We start from the raw sequence: 17,517 nt of genomic DNA, 5'->3' as shown, positions 1-17,517 counted from the left end.
GCAAATAAGTGACTATAAAAAATCTAACACCCAGCAATGTGTCATTTCTTTGCATCTCCTTTCGAATACAACATTCAAATTACTAGACAAAAAATTATATCCTGAGAAAAGTGGATTTTGAGGGGTATAGACCTCCATTCATTCTGCACTCGTCCTGTGAGCGCCCTCATATGGAATCAAAGTGGAACTGCAACCTGTTCAGAAGCCGGAAGTTTACTGAGAGTGGAAGTTCTCCCCTTATTAGACATTCTCTGGTTCTCCGGTGTGGTGAAGTGTTGAGTCCCACCGAAGTGAGGAGTCCTAGCTTAGGACCCCAGTAATATGCCTGATCTAAAGCTGTTTTCACAATGCTTAATGTAATCAATCAAACTTTAATTCATCTAATAATCTTTTATTTTTATCCTAAATATTTATATAGTTTAAGTATAGTTAAAAGTATAGTATATAGTTTAAGTGAAAGAAATTGCATTTTTAGGTATGTTTTGCGACATTGTTAATTGTTATTAAGCAATAAGGCATAATATTATTATTTTTTAATTACAAGTATGTCATAATTAATTCTTAAACAGAATTATGCTTGTATCATATTTGTTATCAAAGTTTAAAATATCGTAGATGGTGAAAAAAACGTTATCTCTAATAATTTCGGATAGATGACACTTTTCCCATGCTTTCACGCCACACATCCATTTTCTCAGGCAGAGAAAAATCTCGACTTACTTATGAAATTAAACAAATTCTCAGCTTTCAGATTCTGTAAATTTTATTACGAAATTCGAACAATAAATCCCGTTTTGGTGCTTTAAAATGTGACGTGACAGATCGCTATAGCGCCTCAGTTCAATCGGCACGTGAACCGATCATCTCTCTTTACTAGGCTAGGCCTACTAGTTAATAGTAAAATGAACAATAATAGGTAACAATAACAATAATATTATTGTTAACACAAATTAACAATAATAGGTAGCCAATGTTGAAAGATACAGTACAACTTAACGAAATGTATGCCTCATACATAATATCGATAAATCAGTGTTTTTCAACCGCGGAAAGAGGTCAATAAAACTGCTGGAGAACATATGTCACATAACCTTACATTTAGGCTACCTCAGAAAAAAAACATTTAATGACCATAGCACGTTAGTTGGCTAGAAAAATTAGTATTTTATAATATATTTAGTATTAGTATAAATTAGTATTTTGCTAAATATGTGCTCTATTGCATATTTATTATATTTTTACTTATAGGCTATCGTTAAAATATTATAAAGTTGTTATTATAATAAAAAAACGCATTATATTTAATTTCAGTTGTTATTTTTAACATTTAATAATACCAGCTGACAGGGCTCTCTGCTGCCTATGTTTACAGCATTAGGTGAGATTTTCTTTATTGAGAAAAAATAACATGCATCTACGGTGCTTAATATTTATGAAAATGAATCGATATTGAATCAAGTTCGGAATCAAACCACAATAATTGAATTGAAATTGTAAAATTTGTATTTAAGAAATAATAAAAGCAATAGCCTACCAGTCATTGCACCATGTAGCCTAAACATGGTAATATGCTGTCACTAAACTTAATGAAATTGTTTAGTTAGGCTACCAAATGTTTTGACAATCACAATAGCCTACACTTACTGTGATGCAAGTTTTTAACCCAAAAGCTGGCAGCCCTGGAGCTGCATTAAGTCGAACAAGCCTTTTCTTTCCTTGCGTCCTTCCCTTGTATCCTTCAGAGGGTGGAGCTGAGAAGCGAGGAAAGGAAACTTGGAAGCACAAATAAGAATTGAGAAGCACACAGTGTGCTGGAAAACACAATATTTTGAGGTACGATGAAGATGAAGCTCCTTTTTCAGGCCCTTTTGCTGGTTGTAATGTTCACTTTACGTAAGTACATTGCTTTCTCCCGCGTTTTACTTCACAATGTAATAAATCATACAATAAAAATAAACTACTGTTATTTGTTTTATCCAGAGAAATGCCAGGAAGACGAATACATGGACGATTCAGATTATTACTACTCTGTGGATACTAGTATGATCTAATTTCTCCATTTTCTCCTAATTTTCTAGTTTTCTCCATTCTCGAACTGTATTAAAAGTCCTTGAAATACAATTTAAAAAGCCCTAATCTCACAACTGCCGTGTTTTAAGTTAAAGTGATTCTGTTTTGTTTTTTTTTCACTGTTTATGTCTTTTAGTAAACTACTGGAAGTAATTTAAAAACAACATTAATTACTTTCCTCAAAACAAAGGCATTGCATCATGGCTTCCTTCTGGCACACAGTATAGGCTACTTGATTATTAAAGTATGTTTTGTACATTATTATTGAAGAAATTAGTTGGCTGTTGATAGCACAATCACATTTATTTATATTGCCAGTTAAGTTGAAAACCCGCCACAGGGTGTCTGGTAAGAGACTGGTCAGTAGATGTCCGATATTTGGGAATAACCCGTTTATTTGTCACCACATCAACTCAGATAATAAAGCAGTTATCCTTAATTAGGGTGTATAAGTGGGTGTGGTTTTTCTATAAAAACAGAAAATGTAGACAAGTATAAACATACATGATAATAACATTAAGTGTTTTAAAACAGGTACATAATGAATATGAACAAAATACAGAAATGAAGTTAATAATGAAAGAAAAACAAACTTGCTCTGTCATAAATTAAATTAAACCGTAAACAGTTTTATCTGCGTCACATGGTTTGTCAGCGGTGCTCTGTCTAGGCGTGTTCCACGCACATGCATTAAGTTGTTTACAACTTCAGAATACCTCAACCGCAGACTTTGACAATTGAAATGCACCAAACACAGATGAAATATACATAAATGACATCCATATAAACAACTAAGCATAAAGATAACATCCTATATACAGCGCAACATCGTTCCAAAGACGTGACAACTCCTATAATTAACCGTAACGAGCTAACAGCAAAACGAAATATTAAACAGGTCTAGTATTGCACATGATTGCTAGAGATCGAATATAATACATTTACTTTGCATTGACGTACAACACCCATGAAATGAACAAACTATATGTTATTTACAACGGCCAAGTTCAGAGTTCTCTTACGAGAGGTTCTCTCGTATTGCGTAAGTAGCTTACGCTTCGGGAAAGTTCTCTTTCTTCGAGATCTGAAGCCAAAAAATTATCCTTAATTTTGCATTTATTGTCAACGCAGTGCAGCAGCAGGCAGACCAAAGCAAGCTGTATAAGCGTGCTCATTGGCTGCCAGGCGGCAACTGCTTAAGCCTATCAGTGAGCCCGGTGTGACGTCACAGCCCGGCTTCGCGCCCTCCACACCCTTCTAACCGTCAAGAAGGGTGTGGCCAGTGTGTATATATTGCGGGCTCACAGGCTGAGTTCTGATTTTCTTGTCTTCAGCGAAGCTCTTCGCATCGCTGGATCTTAAGATGGACCAGCGACCAGCAAGCCTAGGACAGCGCCTGAGGAAGCCGGCCACCTTCGCCGCCTTCAGCCATCCGTGCCTGCTACGCTATCCGGCGACATATCCTTTTTCTCTGCTTTCTCTGTGTTGTGTGTGTGCTCGCCCTGCGACACACACTTTTTCTAAAAGAGCGCGAGGCGTTTTTGTCAAAATGCCTCGTTTTTCCTGCGGTTCGTGCCGCGCCCCGCTCAGCAACGGAGACCGCCATCTCATCTGCGCTCTCTGCCTGGGCCGCGATCACGCCGCCGCCGCACTCTCTACGGGCGGCTGCCCCGAGTGCGAGGAACTCTCAATGTCGACCCTGCGGGCTCGACTTGAGGTTTTCGACCAGGCTGTCGCTCCGCATGTCCCTGTTGGGCCGCGCAATGAGACAGATGCGGCATTCAGAAGCTCGCCGGAACCTCTCCCTCGAGCTTCTCTCTCGCCCTCTCCGCCCCCCCTCCCGGCCGCTCAACCGCCGGCTCTCGCCCGCGCCGCCGCCGTTTCAGGGGATGAGGCGGATGAGTCTGATGGACGCGCCGCTGACAGCTGCTCTATCCTGGCGTCTGACAGTGAGGACTGGTCCACCGCCTCCTCTACAGTCCAGGATTCTGGCCGTTCTCGAGCGGGCGAGGACGCGGAGCTTTTGCGCCTCCTTACCCGGGCTGTTGACCAGTTAGGCCTCGAGTGGTCTCCTCCTAAGGAGCCAGCACCGAACAGGCTCGACGGCTGCTTTCTCCATCGCCGCCGCCGATCGCCAGCTTCCAGAACCACGCCTTTCCTGCCTGAGCTCCACAGTGAGCTCTCTAAGTCGTGGAATGCACCGGTTTCCGCGAGGGTCTCTTCACACGCTTCATCGACGCTCTCACAGGTTGACGGCGCCGCTGAGAAGGGGTATAATGCCATTCCCCCTGTGGAAGAGGCGGTAGCAGCGCACCTTTGCCCGCCCTCTCGTTGGCGCTCAAAGGCTGCCCTCCCGTCTAAGGCCTGCAGGACCACATCAGCCCTTGTCGGCCGCGCTTTCTCCGCCGCCGGTCAAGCTCACAGGCCGTGCTGCAGATTCTCCAGGCTAATCTCCTCCGTGATATGGACGAGAAAGGTCTGGAATCTGCTTCCGTTACGGATCTACGAAGCGCGACGGACCTTTCCCTTCGCGCTACGAAATCCGCTGCCCAGGCCATCGGACGGTGCATGGCTTCTCTGACCGTTACAGAGAGGCATCTCTGGTTGACGCTCGCCGACATGAGAGAGTCTGAGCGCGCGGTGTTTCTCAACGCCCCCCTCTCTCCCACCGGCCTGTTCGGCCCAGCGGTTAGCGGGATCGTTGACCGTTTCTCGGAGGTACAGAAGACTACACAGGCGATGAATCTCTTCCTGCCTCGACGCTCTAGCTCTGCTGCACGCCGTCCTCGCGACCAGCCGTCCTCTCGACCTCCGTCATCGCAGCGACGACAGGGCGGCCGCCTTAGATCGCGCTCTTCCAGCCGTAACAGACCGCCTCCTCCCCGGGGACCCCGGCAGAGGATTACGGTGAAACCGGAGCCCGCTAAGACCTCCTAGCCCGAGGAAAGAAGCGACGGCTGTGTCCCGCTGCGGCCGGACCACCGTCAAAGCTTCATGTCCTGTCAGTCCCCGTTGCCACGGTTACTGCGGACACTCATTTCGCAGCCAACGAGCCGGTAATCTCACCCTCTCGCCTGCATACAACCGCCGTTTTCACGGCGACCCAGAGAAATCTCAAAGAGAGCATTATGTCCGGTTGCACGGCTCACGCCGCATGTGTTTCAAATGCAGTGAATGTGCCCACGTTTCTGTGTTCACCCCTGCACACAAGCACTATAAATCCCGTGTCTCTCACAGAGCCCACTCTCATAAAGCGAGTAGAATCCGCTCGAGTAGGTCACGTGTCCACTTCACGGTGCCCCCGTCTACTCACTGCCCGCTCTGTCACACGGCCATTCACAACCGGTCATGTTCTAAATATAGATGCTGTGCCCGCTCCCCTGCGCTCACACATACAAACGAACATTTCGCCCCCGACGCCGCCCTCGCACGTCGCGCCTCACGCTGTGTATTCCCCGTCCAAAGTCACCGGGACACCACATGTAAAACGGCCAGTTATCGCTGCGTGCGATCCGCCGTGTCTAAGCACAGAGAGCGCGTGCGCTGCACCCGCTCGCTGTATGAGCGAGTCGGGCTTTTACAGCCGTTATTTCCTCGTTCCCAAGAAGGACGGAGCTCTCAGACCGATTTTGGATCTGAGATATTTGAACAAAGCTCTCATGCGAAGACCGTTCAAGATGCTCACAACCAGGCAGATCCTCGCGCAAATTCGCCCGAGGGACTGGTTTATCTCTCTCGATCTGAAAGACGCTTACTTTCAGATCCAGATAATACCCCGTCACAGGCCATTCTTGAGATTCGCCTTCGACGGTCAGGTATATCAATACACCGTCCTACCATTCGGCCTGTCTCTAGCACCCCGTACGTTCACGAAGTGCATGGACACGGCTCTCGCTCCCCTGAGAGGTCAGGGAATGCGGATTTTGAATTATTTGGACGATTGGCTGATTCTAGCACAGTCAGAGGCCGAGCTCATCGCTCACAGAACAGTGCTCCTCAGCCACCTGGAAAGCTTGGGGCTTACGGTCAACTGGACCAAGAGCTCATTGGTGCCCAGTCGTTCAACCTCCTTTCTGGGTTTGGAACTGGACTCTGTGGCAATGACGGCCCGTCTGTCGACACAGCGCGCGCGCTGCATTCGACGCCTGGCCGCTTCCTTTCGGTCGGGCAGCACCGCTCCTCTAAAGACATTTCAGAGGATGCTGGGTTGTATGGCCTCAGCTGCAGCAGTGCTTCAGCTGGGTCTACTGCATATGCGCCCGCTTCAACGCTGGTTGAACGCCCGAGTGCCTCACAGAGCCTGGGCTTCTGGCGGCATTCGAATCAGAGTGACTCAGAGCTGCGTTTCAGCACTGAAGCCCTGGTTAGTGGCCGACTGGTACCAGCGGGGAGTGACAATGGGAGCCGTCTCGCACCGCAAAGTTATCTCGACGGACGCTTCCACCTCAGGCTGGGGCGCTCTTTTCGAGGGCAAACCGGCATTTGGCCTGTGGTCGGACCAGGAGAAATGCCTCCACATAAATTGTTTGGAGATGATAGCGGTCGAGAACGCTCTCAAGCGCTTCCTCCCATTCATACGGGATCACCATGTGTTAGTCCGCTCGGACAACATGTCAGTGGTATCCTATGTGAACCGACAGGGCGGTGTCAGATCCAAGAGCCTGTGCAAACTGACAGAACGCCTTCTCGTGTGGGCTCACCGCTCGTTGCGCTCGCTGAGAGCCGCGCACGTGCCGGGCCACTTGAATGTGGGACCAGACAGACTGTCCAGGGACATCATTCTCCCGGGAGATTGGTCCCTGCATCCTCAGACAGTCCAGCTCCTCTGGCGCCTATTCGGCAGGGCGGAGGTCGACCTTTTTGCGTCGAAAGACAACGCTCACTGCCCGATATTTTTCTCGAAAAGCGAAGACGCGCTGTCCCAGACTTGGCCCAGCCTCCCGCTGTACGCTTTTCCCCCGATCTCCCTGTTACCTCAGGTTTTAACAAGGATCAGGGAAACACAGCACCCAGTGCTCCTTACAGCCCCGCGCTGGGAGAACCAGATTTGGTACCCAGAGCTGGTGAGGCTGTCGCACTCACCCCCATGGCCGATCCCGGTGAGGAAGGATCTCCTCTCTCAAGCCGGCGGGTCAATTTGGCATCCCCACCCGGAGCGGTGGTCTCTGCATGCATGGGTAATCAACGGATATCCGTTGACCTGCCAGAAGGGGTTGTGAACACGATCACGCAGTCTAGAGCTCCCTCCACGAGGCGGCTCTATGCGTCTAAGTGGTCTGTGTTCTCTAAATGGTGCGCTGCTAAGAGCTTTGATCCACGCACATGTGGGGTTTCGCAAGTGCTCTCCTTCCTACAGGAGCTGTTGGAAAAGGGTAGGTCCCCTTCCACACTCAAAGTGTATGTGGCGGCTATTGCAGCGTTCGCTGAGTCGACGCGCAGCCGGGCAATCGGTAGGAATGAGCTTATTATCCGTTTCCTCAGAGGAGCCAGGCGGATGAATCCCCCGCGGCCCCCCTCGGTTCCTATTTGGGATCTGTCCTTGGTCCTGGAGGCCCTGAAGGCTTTTCCTTTTGAACCGCTTGAATCTGTGGATCTTAAGTACCTTTCGCTCAAAACCGTTTTTCTGATAGCTCTGTCTTCAGTAAAACGCGTGGGGGACCTGCACGCGCTATCTACTAGCCCTGCATGTCTCGAGTTCGGACCGAATGACTCTAAAGTCATTCTCAGACCGAGACATGGTTATGTTCCCAAAGCGATTGGTACCCCTTTTAGGGCACAAATCATCTCCCTCTCGGCTCTGCCATTATCCGATAACGGGGACAGTGATAACCTCCTATGCCCTGTTAGGGCGCTGAGAGTTTACATCACGCGCTCCGCCGCTTTCAGGCGGTCCGAGCAGCTCTTTGTTTCTTTTGGCGGACGCACCAAGGGTCTCGCCGCCTCGAAACAGAGCCTGTCCAGGTGGATAGTGGACGCGATTGCAGCAGCTTACGCCTCCAAACACCTGCAGTGTCCTTTGGGTGTCAGAGCCCACTCCACTAGAGGTATGGCCTCTTCGTGGGCCTGGTCCAGCGGAATTTCGATTCACGATATTTGTATGGCGGCGGGCTGGGCCTCCCCATCTACATTCATGAGGTTTTATAACCTGGAAGTTCCCGCCCTGCAGGCGACACTGTTATCAGTATAAGTGCAGACTATGTCCACTTACTGGCTTATTTTTCTGGTTGGCACCAGGGGAAGGATTCTTTCCCTAAATAGACCAGTGTTTCTGCTCTATTTTCTTTCCCTATGCGTGTTTATGCACTGTGTGGGCCCGCGCTGCCGGCCACACCATTTACAATGATGTATGCAGACCGGCTATGCTGCTCTGTCATTTGTGTGAAGTGAAGTGCTTGGTACAGGTGTTGGCCACCGGCCACCTGTTTCAACGCTATGTTTTTCCCCGGTCTCCCTGGGATTCATGTTTTGGATGCTCGGCGCGCACGGCGTTGACAATGGGTTCCCGAAGCGTAAGCTACTTACGCAATACGAGAGAACCTCTCGTAAGAGAACGTACTCGGTTACCTAATGTAACCTCGGTTCTCTCTAGAAGAGGGAACGAGTATTGCGTAACCTGCCGTGACGCGCCACGAGCTTTTGCGCTTCAGACTATGAAAACCAGAACTCAGCCTGTGAGCCCGCAATATATACACACTGGCCACACCCTTCTTGACGGTTAGAAGGGTGTGGAGGGCGCGAAGCGCCCTCATTGGGTGTGACGTCACACCGGGCTCACTGATAGGCTTAAGCAGTTGCCGCCTGGCAGCCAATGAGCACGCTTATACAGCTTGCTTTGGTCTGCCTGCTGCTGCACTGCGTTGACAATAAATGCAAAATTAAGGATAATTTTTTGGCTTCAGATCTCGAAGAAAGAGAACTTTCCCGAAGCGTAAGCTACTTACGCAATACTCGTTCCCTCTTCTAGAGAGAACCGAGGTTACATTAGGTAACCGAGTACGTTAGCATCAGCGCTCCGACAGAATCAACTTTCAACTTCACACTGTGGGCGGGATGTTTGCATGCACGAAGATCCGCAAACGCTGATTGGCTGCTGTGCTGGATGCTGTGTGTCGATCAATCTCGGCAAAATAAAAAGATTTAAGTCAGGAGGCATATTATTCTAACTAGTAATGGCCTTTTTAACAATTATTATGCAAGTTATTTTTGCAAGACTGGTGATAAATGAACATAAATCAAGGGATCAAAATGTGTGCAGCTATTATTTAAATATCCAGTGCCAGCACATTAGTTGAAGATGCACACAACTGTAGGCACAATTTGAGCTGCAGAAATTTGTAACATGTTCATATTTCACCAGCATGTTGATGTGTTTCAGATATTGCAGTGTTTGACATCACAGTGTACCGACAGATAGAAGACGGAAAGCATGATAGAGTCATGGTGGTGTGCATGTTTGACCGAAGGTTTAAATGGGAACACAGTCGGTGGATAAAGCCTTTTGAGCTGTCTGTGGAGAGTGAACTGAACTACACCAAGGGAAATGGCGATTGCACTTCTTCAGATACTAGAATAACATGTGTGTATACGGTCACTGTGAGTCCACCTGCTTCCTTCACCTGTGAGCGTGAGGTTCATTCTAATGGAGATTTCTTAAACATGCGCACCCAGACCTACACCTACAAGCGCTCAGGTAAAACAAATGCATCTCTGCTATAGGATGTTTAGATGTTACATCCCTGGCTAGATGATACAATATTGCCATGTTTTTGCATTTTCCTATTTTGAAACATTTTTATATGCCTTCTTCTCTCTACCTTTCTTTCTTCCTCATCTGGTGATGTCTGGGGTGTATAATTAGATATTTAGAAATGTACACTCACCTAAAGGATTATTAGGAACACCTGTTCAATTTCTCATTAATGCAATTATCTAATCAACCAATCACATGGCAGTTGCTTCAATGCATTTAGGGGTGTGGTCCTGGTCAAGACAATCTCCTGAACTCCAAACTGAATGTCAGAATGGGAAAGAAAGGTGATTTAAGCAATTTTGAGCATGGCATGATTGTTGGTGCCAGACGGGCCGGTCTGAGTATTTCACAATCTGCTCAGTTACTGGGATTTTCACGCACAACCATTTCTAGGGTTTACAAAGAATGGTGTGAAAAGGGAAAAACATCCAGTATGCGGCAGTCCTGTGGCGAAAATGCCTTGTTGATGCTAGAGGTCAGAGGAGAATGGGCTGACTGATTCAAGCTGATAGAAGAGCAACTTTGACTGAAATAACCACTCGTTACAACCGAGGTATGCAGCAAAGCATTTGTGAAGCCACAACACGCACAACCTTGAGGCGGATGGGCTACAACAGCAGAAGACCCCACCGGGTACCACTCATCTCCACTACAAATAGGAAAAAGAGGCTACAATTTGCACGAGCTCACCAAAATTGGACAGTTGAAGACTGGAAAAATGTTGCCTGGTCTGATGAGTCTCGATTTCTGTTGAGACATTCAGATGGTAGAGTCAGAATTTGGCATAAACAGAATGAGAACATGGATCCATCATGCCTTGTTACCACTGTGCAGGCTGGTGGTGGTGGTGTAATGGTGTGGGGGATGTTTTCTTGGCACACTTTAGGCCCCTTAGTGCCAATTGGGCATCGTTTAAATGCCACGGCCTACCTGAGCATTGTTTCTGACCATGTCCATCCCTTTATGACCACCATACCCATCCTCTGATGGCTACTTCCAGCAGGATAATGCACCATGTCACAAAGCTTGAATCATTTCAAATTGGTTTCTTGAACATGACAATGAGTTCACTGTACTAAAATGGCCCCCACAGTCACCAGATCTCAACCCAATAGAGCATCTTTGGGATGTGGTGGAACGGGAGCTTCGTGCCCTGGATGTGCATCCCACAAATCTCCATCAACTGCAAGATGCTATCCTATCAATATGGGCCAACATTTCTAAAGAATGCTTTCAGCACCTTGTTGAATCAATGCCACGTAGAATTAAGGCAGTTCTGAAGGCGAAAGGGGGTCAAACACAGTATTAGTATGGTGTTCCTAATAATCCTTTAGGTGAGTGTACAATGATAACACGGCTGATCTTTGCATGTGTCTGTATGAGACTGTATATTTCAATGCATACAAGCCAAAACTTATTTTTGCTTGTCATTGCATTTCCACGCAGTCTTGGATCATCATGAGGAAGTAGTATCTTCATTCTGCATCGGCTTTTCCTCGTTCCTTGCTGTTGGTCTCGTCATCATGACTGTGGCAATGATCGTGACCTGACCACCATCAGGAGTAAAGCTAAAGGTGTGTGTTTTACCAATGTAACAGTTTAATTATTTATAGCAGCAATGAATATTATGAAAGTTCTGATGACCACAGTCAGATAAAAGTCTAAAACTGAAAATATGTACACAATACTGAGAGCATGCTTTATGCTTTTCATTTCATTGTTTTCTTAAGAAGCTCAAAGACTAACATACACACGCTTTAGTTTTCTGAGCTGAAGATGAAGTCAATGAACAGAGTTTCTCTTCCTCAGTCTTATTGCTGATGACTAATGGCATCACGCATCAGGCCTATTATAGTCAGAGCTCAATATAGTTTCCTGCAAGTGTTTCTTAAAATCTCACACCAGTTGTTGCAACGCTATCTCAATGCTTAACACAGACTCCATCAACACCACCACAGCTGTTACAGACAACGACTACATGGATGCATAAATAATCACAAGATTTTCTGAAGAGAGAAGAGCAGACCTGAAGAGGAGAAACAAACTTCTACTGTACATTTTACATTTAATCATTTAGCAGACGCTTTTTCCAAAGTGACTTAGTCCAGCACAGAACACATAGCCAAGTTTTTTTTTTAGTTTTTTTTATTAATAGATATAGAATAGTCTGTTTTAGTATTAAGTGTTGCCAAAAAAAGATATAAAAAATAAAAATATATCAATTATTCAGTTAACCTTTTGTATTAATGAATTTATATATGAATTTATATTATGTTATGATTATTTTAAATACAATAAAATAAAATGAGATTTTCTTTTTAAATTTTGTGATAATGCAATTTTATTTTCTCATAAGGATGAATTGCTTATGCTGTAACAGTACATTTGTATGTTTAGATAAATGTATGTTTAGATAAAAATGCCTGCTAAATGAATTAATATAACTATAAATGCTTCACTTACTGCTGTAGAGGTCTACATCAGAGGGCAGTAGCTGTATGTTATATTACACAAATATTTCTTATATTAAGATCATAATGATTACTTGCATGAATTACTAGAGAATATGTTAATTACAAATAATGTGTGTGTGTGTGTGTATATATATATATATTATTTTTTTTTATATATTTTTTTTTTCAGATTATTTATCACAATATTCTAAAGGAGAATGCCAAGATGTCAGTCTGTGAACTAAAGCTTAACAGAAAGTGGTTATACGGTTTTAAAAAAATCCTGCAGAAATACAGAAAATTCTTGAGTATTATTAGTGTCCACATAATTCAGTTACAACAAGCCCAAACCTGTGTACAACAAAATCATTGCAAAATGGCAGCAGCTGCATTTGTATGAAACAAGAGTGTGAGTCCTCCATACCCGGATGACATAATTAAATAATTGTTCACAAAATATTGATTTGAGTTTTAATATTTTATTAGCTCACCAAACACAGAACTTCAAAAAGCGCCGACTTCAGTGACAGTTACATGGATGAGCCTGTGTTATCTGTTTTTTACGGGTTGTTTATTGGGGAATAACATACCACTGGATGGCGCAATTGACCAATCAGTATCAAGAATGCAGGCTTCATGTTGCTTTAACGTCTATGGTTATGAAGTCATTTGAAAGACCTGAAGGACATCACTGAACCCTTGCTGGACCCCCTGCAGATTACTTATTGGGCAAACAGGTATGTGGATGATGCAGTCAACATGGGACTGCACTAAATCTTGACAGATCTGGGACCTATGTGAGGAAAAAATTCACGTCCAACACCTGTACAATCAGCACTGGTGCTCTCCCCACTGCATGCTCTTCTCCCTCTACACCAGTGGTTCCCAAACTTTTAACAGGCATGTACCCCCTGAGACATTATAGATCTTCCGGAGTACCCCCAACACCACCAATTGTTAACAAGTTTTTTTTTATTTTATTAATATTTATTTTTTATCAATTTTGTCGAGAATAGTGAATAGAATCATAAACAATATGATACAAATCTCATCAAAAGTCAACATATGATACAAATGTGCTGAATATAATGATTTTAAACAGATATGCACCCAATCTCACACACAATAGGCCTACAACACATATCCAACATCTCATTAAAGCTATTGTTAACTTTTCACATACTGATAAGTATTGATTTTCACATATGATAACATTGTATATTTTCTTAACTTCTCTGCTGTAAAATAATAAAAAAGAGAACACATTAACAATAGTAAACTAAATAGTAAACAGTAAACTAAATTGTAGTAAACCACACAGAATAGGCCTACCACCTCTCCATCCACATCACCAGTTTAATCAATGTGAGGGATGTGCCTGGATGTTCTTACATAATGCAGCGATGTTAGGCCGAATTGGGGACAGTTTCAGTCTTAGATCATTTTCCACAAACAGTCTGTACCTATACTTGGTCTTAAGGCAGACCAAAGCTGAGAATCCAGTCTCACATAAATACGTTGTAGCAAATGGCATCAACATCTTAATCGCTCGGTTTGCCAGGTCCGGATACTCTGCCCGCAAACTAATCCAGAAATCTGTCAGTGTCTTCTGACCGAACTCGATTCTGACCGACCCGTTCGTGGATATTTCAATGAGGCTCTCTCTCTCGAGCATAGGAAGCTGGCATGTGTTGGGTGACGAAAAAGGATTACGAATCCATGTGTCGTGGTCGTCTGTTTCGGGGAAGTATTTGCTTAATTGCGCTGCCAAGTCGCCAAGGTGTTTCCGTATGTCACATCTGACACTGTCGGCAAGCCGTAGTTCGTTTTCACACAGAAAATCCTGCAGTGATGGGAATGCGCCAATGTCGTTGTCTTTGACACAGTCAGACCAGAAGTTCAGCTTTTTAATCGTGGCCTCTACCTTGTCTCGCACATTGAATATTGTCACAGAGCGACCTTGCAGCCTGAGATTGAGCTCATTTAGACGACCAAAGATATCTCCCAAATAGGCCAGTCTTGTGAGCCACTCATCGTCATGCAACCTATCTGACAAGCCAAAAAGATTGTCGATGAAAAACAGTTTCAGCTCGTCTTTCAGTTCAAAAAAGCGTGCTAAAACTTTCCCTCTGGACAACCATCGGACTTCAGTGTGGAGCAAAAGCGTCAAATGGTCACTGCCCATCTCACTGCATAAGGTGGAAAAAATGTGCGAGTTTAGGGGTCTTGATTTGACAAAGTTAACCATCTTTACTGTGTCGTCCAACACCTGTGCCAGGCTGTCTGACATTCCTTTGGCGGCAAGCGCTTCCCTATGTATGCTACAGTGGACCCAAGTGGCATCTGGAGCCACTGCTTGTACACGGGTGACCACTCCGCTGTGCCTCCCCGTCATTGCTTTGGCACCATCTGTGCATATACCAACACATTTAGTCCAGGTTATTCCGTGTGATCGTAAGAAACTGTCTATGAGTCCAAAAATGTCCTGCCCCATTGTCCTCGTCGGTAACGGTTTGCAAAAGAGGATGTCCTCATGGATTGACCCTCCATATATGTACCTGACGTACACCAACAACTGAGCCAGGCCTGCTACATCTGTTGACTCATCTAGCTGTAATGCATAGAATTCACTGGCATGTATGCGACATAGTAACTGTCTCAAAACGTCTGCTGACATATCACTGATCCGTCGGCACACGGTATTGTCTGATGAAGGCATTTTCTGGAAAGTATGTTTAGCTTTTTCCCCCAACATTTTCTCAGCCATGTCCATAGCAGCAGGGACAATCAGTTCCTCCACAATAGTATGAGGCTTGCCTGCCTTAGCCACTCTGTAACTGACCATGTAAGACGCTTCTACTCCTGCCTTATTTACAGCATCTGGCGCGATCAGACATTTCTTGGTGTTAGAAAGCAGTCTCAATTGTCGCTCAAAAAACTCCCATGGCTTATTTTTCAAATTGCCATGTTTCGTTTCTAAATGTCTTTGTAAGAGTGAAGGCTTCAACAAGTTATTAGATAGAACCTGCGCACATATGACACACTGTGGCTGAGGGAAATTCGCATTGCCTGTGTATGTGAAGCCCAGAGTTATATAATCTTCGTTATATCTTCTTATCTTTGAGTGTGCCTCCCTACCATCGTCTTGTTGTCTCGAGGGAAGAGTCTGTGTCTCCCCGTCTCCATCACTGTCCATGTTAATGGTTTGGCTAGCATCAGGCCTCTCGTCAGAGTTAGGATTTGCTTTTGCTTTATATAGTGTCTTGACCTGAAAAGCTTGTCCCGACAGCAGGTGACTCCTTTGAAGTTTCTGTTGTCGTTCTGGGTATGGCCTGAACCCGTTTCAGCCATTTATCCATCGATTGAAAAAAAATTTTTGTCAAATAGACGTAACTGGGATGATTTCTGACAGGATTTCTTTTTTCATTTGCGCGCGACAAATAATATATATCTGTCGTCATAGCAACGTTTATTATGACGCAGAGCTGTAATCAGCACTGCAGCAGGCTGCAAAGATCATTGCAAAGATCATCATAAAAGCTCTACTTCTACCCTCTCTGTCTCCACTCTCGAATATTTTGTTAATGCAGAGAAAATAAGTTTTTAATGTGCAGTGCAAATGCGGAAGTTAAGTTACCACCGTGGGACAGAGAAAACATTTGAAAAGGCACATGACTTAGATTTTTTTCCGCGTACCCCCTGAAGTCAGTCCACGTACCCCTGGGGGTACGCGTACCCCAGTTTGACAACCATGGCTCTACACCAATTACTGCCCTGCAAAAGACCCCTGTCAAGCTCCTGAAGTTTGCAGATGACACTACACTCATTGTCCTCATCCAGGACGGTCACGAGTCTGCCTACAGACATAAGGTTAAAGAGCTGGCTGCCTGGTGCAGTCACAACAACCTGGAGCAGAACACACTCAAAACAGTGGAGATGATTGTGGGATTTAGGAGAGAGAAACCCCCAGCACTCCCCCCGCTCACCATAATGAACAGCACTTTGGCAACGGGGAGTCAATAAGGTTCCTGGACACTACCGTCTCTCAGGACCTGAAATGGGACACTCACATAGGCTCCATTGTGAAAAAGGTTCAACCTGCCACAGGAGCTACTTCTGCAGTTCTACTCTGCAGTCATTTTAGTCACTTATTTTACTTTTATTATCTGCCTTGTCACTGTCATTCTGCACTGGAAGTGTGTGTGTGTGTCACCAAGACAAATTCCTTGTATGTGTAAGCATACTTTGCAGTAAATCTCATTCTGATTCTGACTCTAGATTTTTTCTATTGCGGGTCCCACTCTTGTTACACTAATCCCATCCTATAAATAGTCCTTAAAGGGATAAAAAAAAAAAAAATTCTCATATACTCACCCTCAAGTTGTTTCAAACCTGTATGAATTTCTATCTTCTGCTGAACACAAAGGAAGATATTTTGAAGAATGTCAGTAACCAAACAGTTAACTGGACCCATTGACTTCCATAGTGGGAAAAAAATACTATGGAAGTCAATGGGTCCAGAAGTTTTTAAAGCATTTTATACACGTTTCCATTGTCGGATTAATTCCGCTTTCCGAACAGTCATGTCCATAAAAGTGTCTTTTCCTCCGAAATGCGAAAACGAAAATTTAAATAAAATGGATATTTTTTGTTCTGTGGAGAGCCAGCCCTTCTCCATTCGGTGGATATTGTTGCTTCTGTTTTGTGCACTGTAATTCACAAATGTCCTCAAAATATGTTGTCTCCCTAAAACTTGAGTCTTTTTTGTCATGTTCGTAATGCACCTGTAGGCTATTTACCATATAAACCATGATGGTTCAATATATTGGAAATGAATACATTCTATGAGAATTTATATTACATTTTTTGACTAAAACCATTCAAAATGACAAAAAATTAAAACATGCTATGTAAATGATCTAACTGGCCAAATTCCTGTTGCCACCCAAATGTGCAGTAAATTGTATTAAATTCAACTGAGTGCAGTTTTTTATATATATATTATATTATCTAGTATTTGATATCCTACAGGCAATATGTGGAGCACAGGCTACCTTTATAAAGACTTCTGAAAGTTCATACATATTAAAATAGCGATTAGGTGTTTGTTTTTTTGACAGAACTTGTGTGCTAAATGTGATACACAGACGTTTCACAGTGTCTAAAAATGTGCAGCTGTAAGTTTGTGGTTGTGTGTTCAGAGCTGATGGTTCAGAACTGCATGTCCAGAAAGCCACAAAGAAC

At 44.5% G+C, this 17,517-nt stretch overlaps 2 protein-coding genes across 2 annotated transcripts; one reads left to right on the top strand and one right to left on the bottom strand.

Moving 5' to 3' along the window:
- The first annotated feature begins 1,740 nt into the window (after positions 1–1,740).
- Positions 1,741–12,266, top strand: LOC311066542 (uncharacterized protein). The gene is made up of 5 exons (XM_084087764.1): positions 1,741–1,893; positions 1,981–2,040; positions 9,446–9,760; positions 11,267–11,394; positions 11,758–12,266. The coding sequence occupies exons 1-4, from the start codon at positions 1,839–1,841 to the stop codon at positions 11,368–11,370; spliced, it is 534 nt and encodes a 177-aa protein (XP_083943890.1). The 5' UTR covers positions 1,741–1,838; the 3' UTR covers positions 11,371–11,394; positions 11,758–12,266.
- A 1,367-nt stretch (positions 12,267–13,633) lies between these two features.
- Positions 13,634–15,469, bottom strand: LOC311098533 (zinc finger BED domain-containing protein 5-like; the record flags this gene model as incomplete). Its single annotated transcript, XM_084138766.1, has 1 exon — positions 13,634–15,469. One exon carries the CDS (start codon positions 15,467–15,469, stop codon positions 13,634–13,636), a length of 1,836 nt encoding a protein of 611 aa, XP_083994892.1.
- Positions 15,470–17,517: the final 2,048 nt, after the last annotated feature.

The sequence above is a fragment of the Abramis brama genome, assembly GCF_963993115.1.
Source record: "Abramis brama genome assembly, chromosome: 16".
Taxonomy (NCBI): Eukaryota; Metazoa; Chordata; class Actinopteri; order Cypriniformes; family Leuciscidae; genus Abramis; species Abramis brama.
Note: the sequence above shows the minus strand (reverse complement) of the source record. Positions and strands in the feature narration are given on the sequence as shown.

Bases quoted from the DNA above. Each gene is read 5' to 3' on its own strand.
- LOC311066542 (XM_084087764.1), top strand. From the start codon at position 1,839: ATGAAGATGAAGCTCCTTTTTCAGGCCCTTTTGCTGGTTGTAATGTTC. The intron at 1,894-1,980 runs GTAAGTACATTG...TGTTTTATCCAG, and splicing joins GGTTGTAATGTTCACTTTAC to AGAAATGCCAGGAAGACGAA. The intron at 2,041-9,445 runs GTATGATCTAAT...GATGTGTTTCAG, and splicing joins TTACTACTCTGTGGATACTA to ATATTGCAGTGTTTGACATC.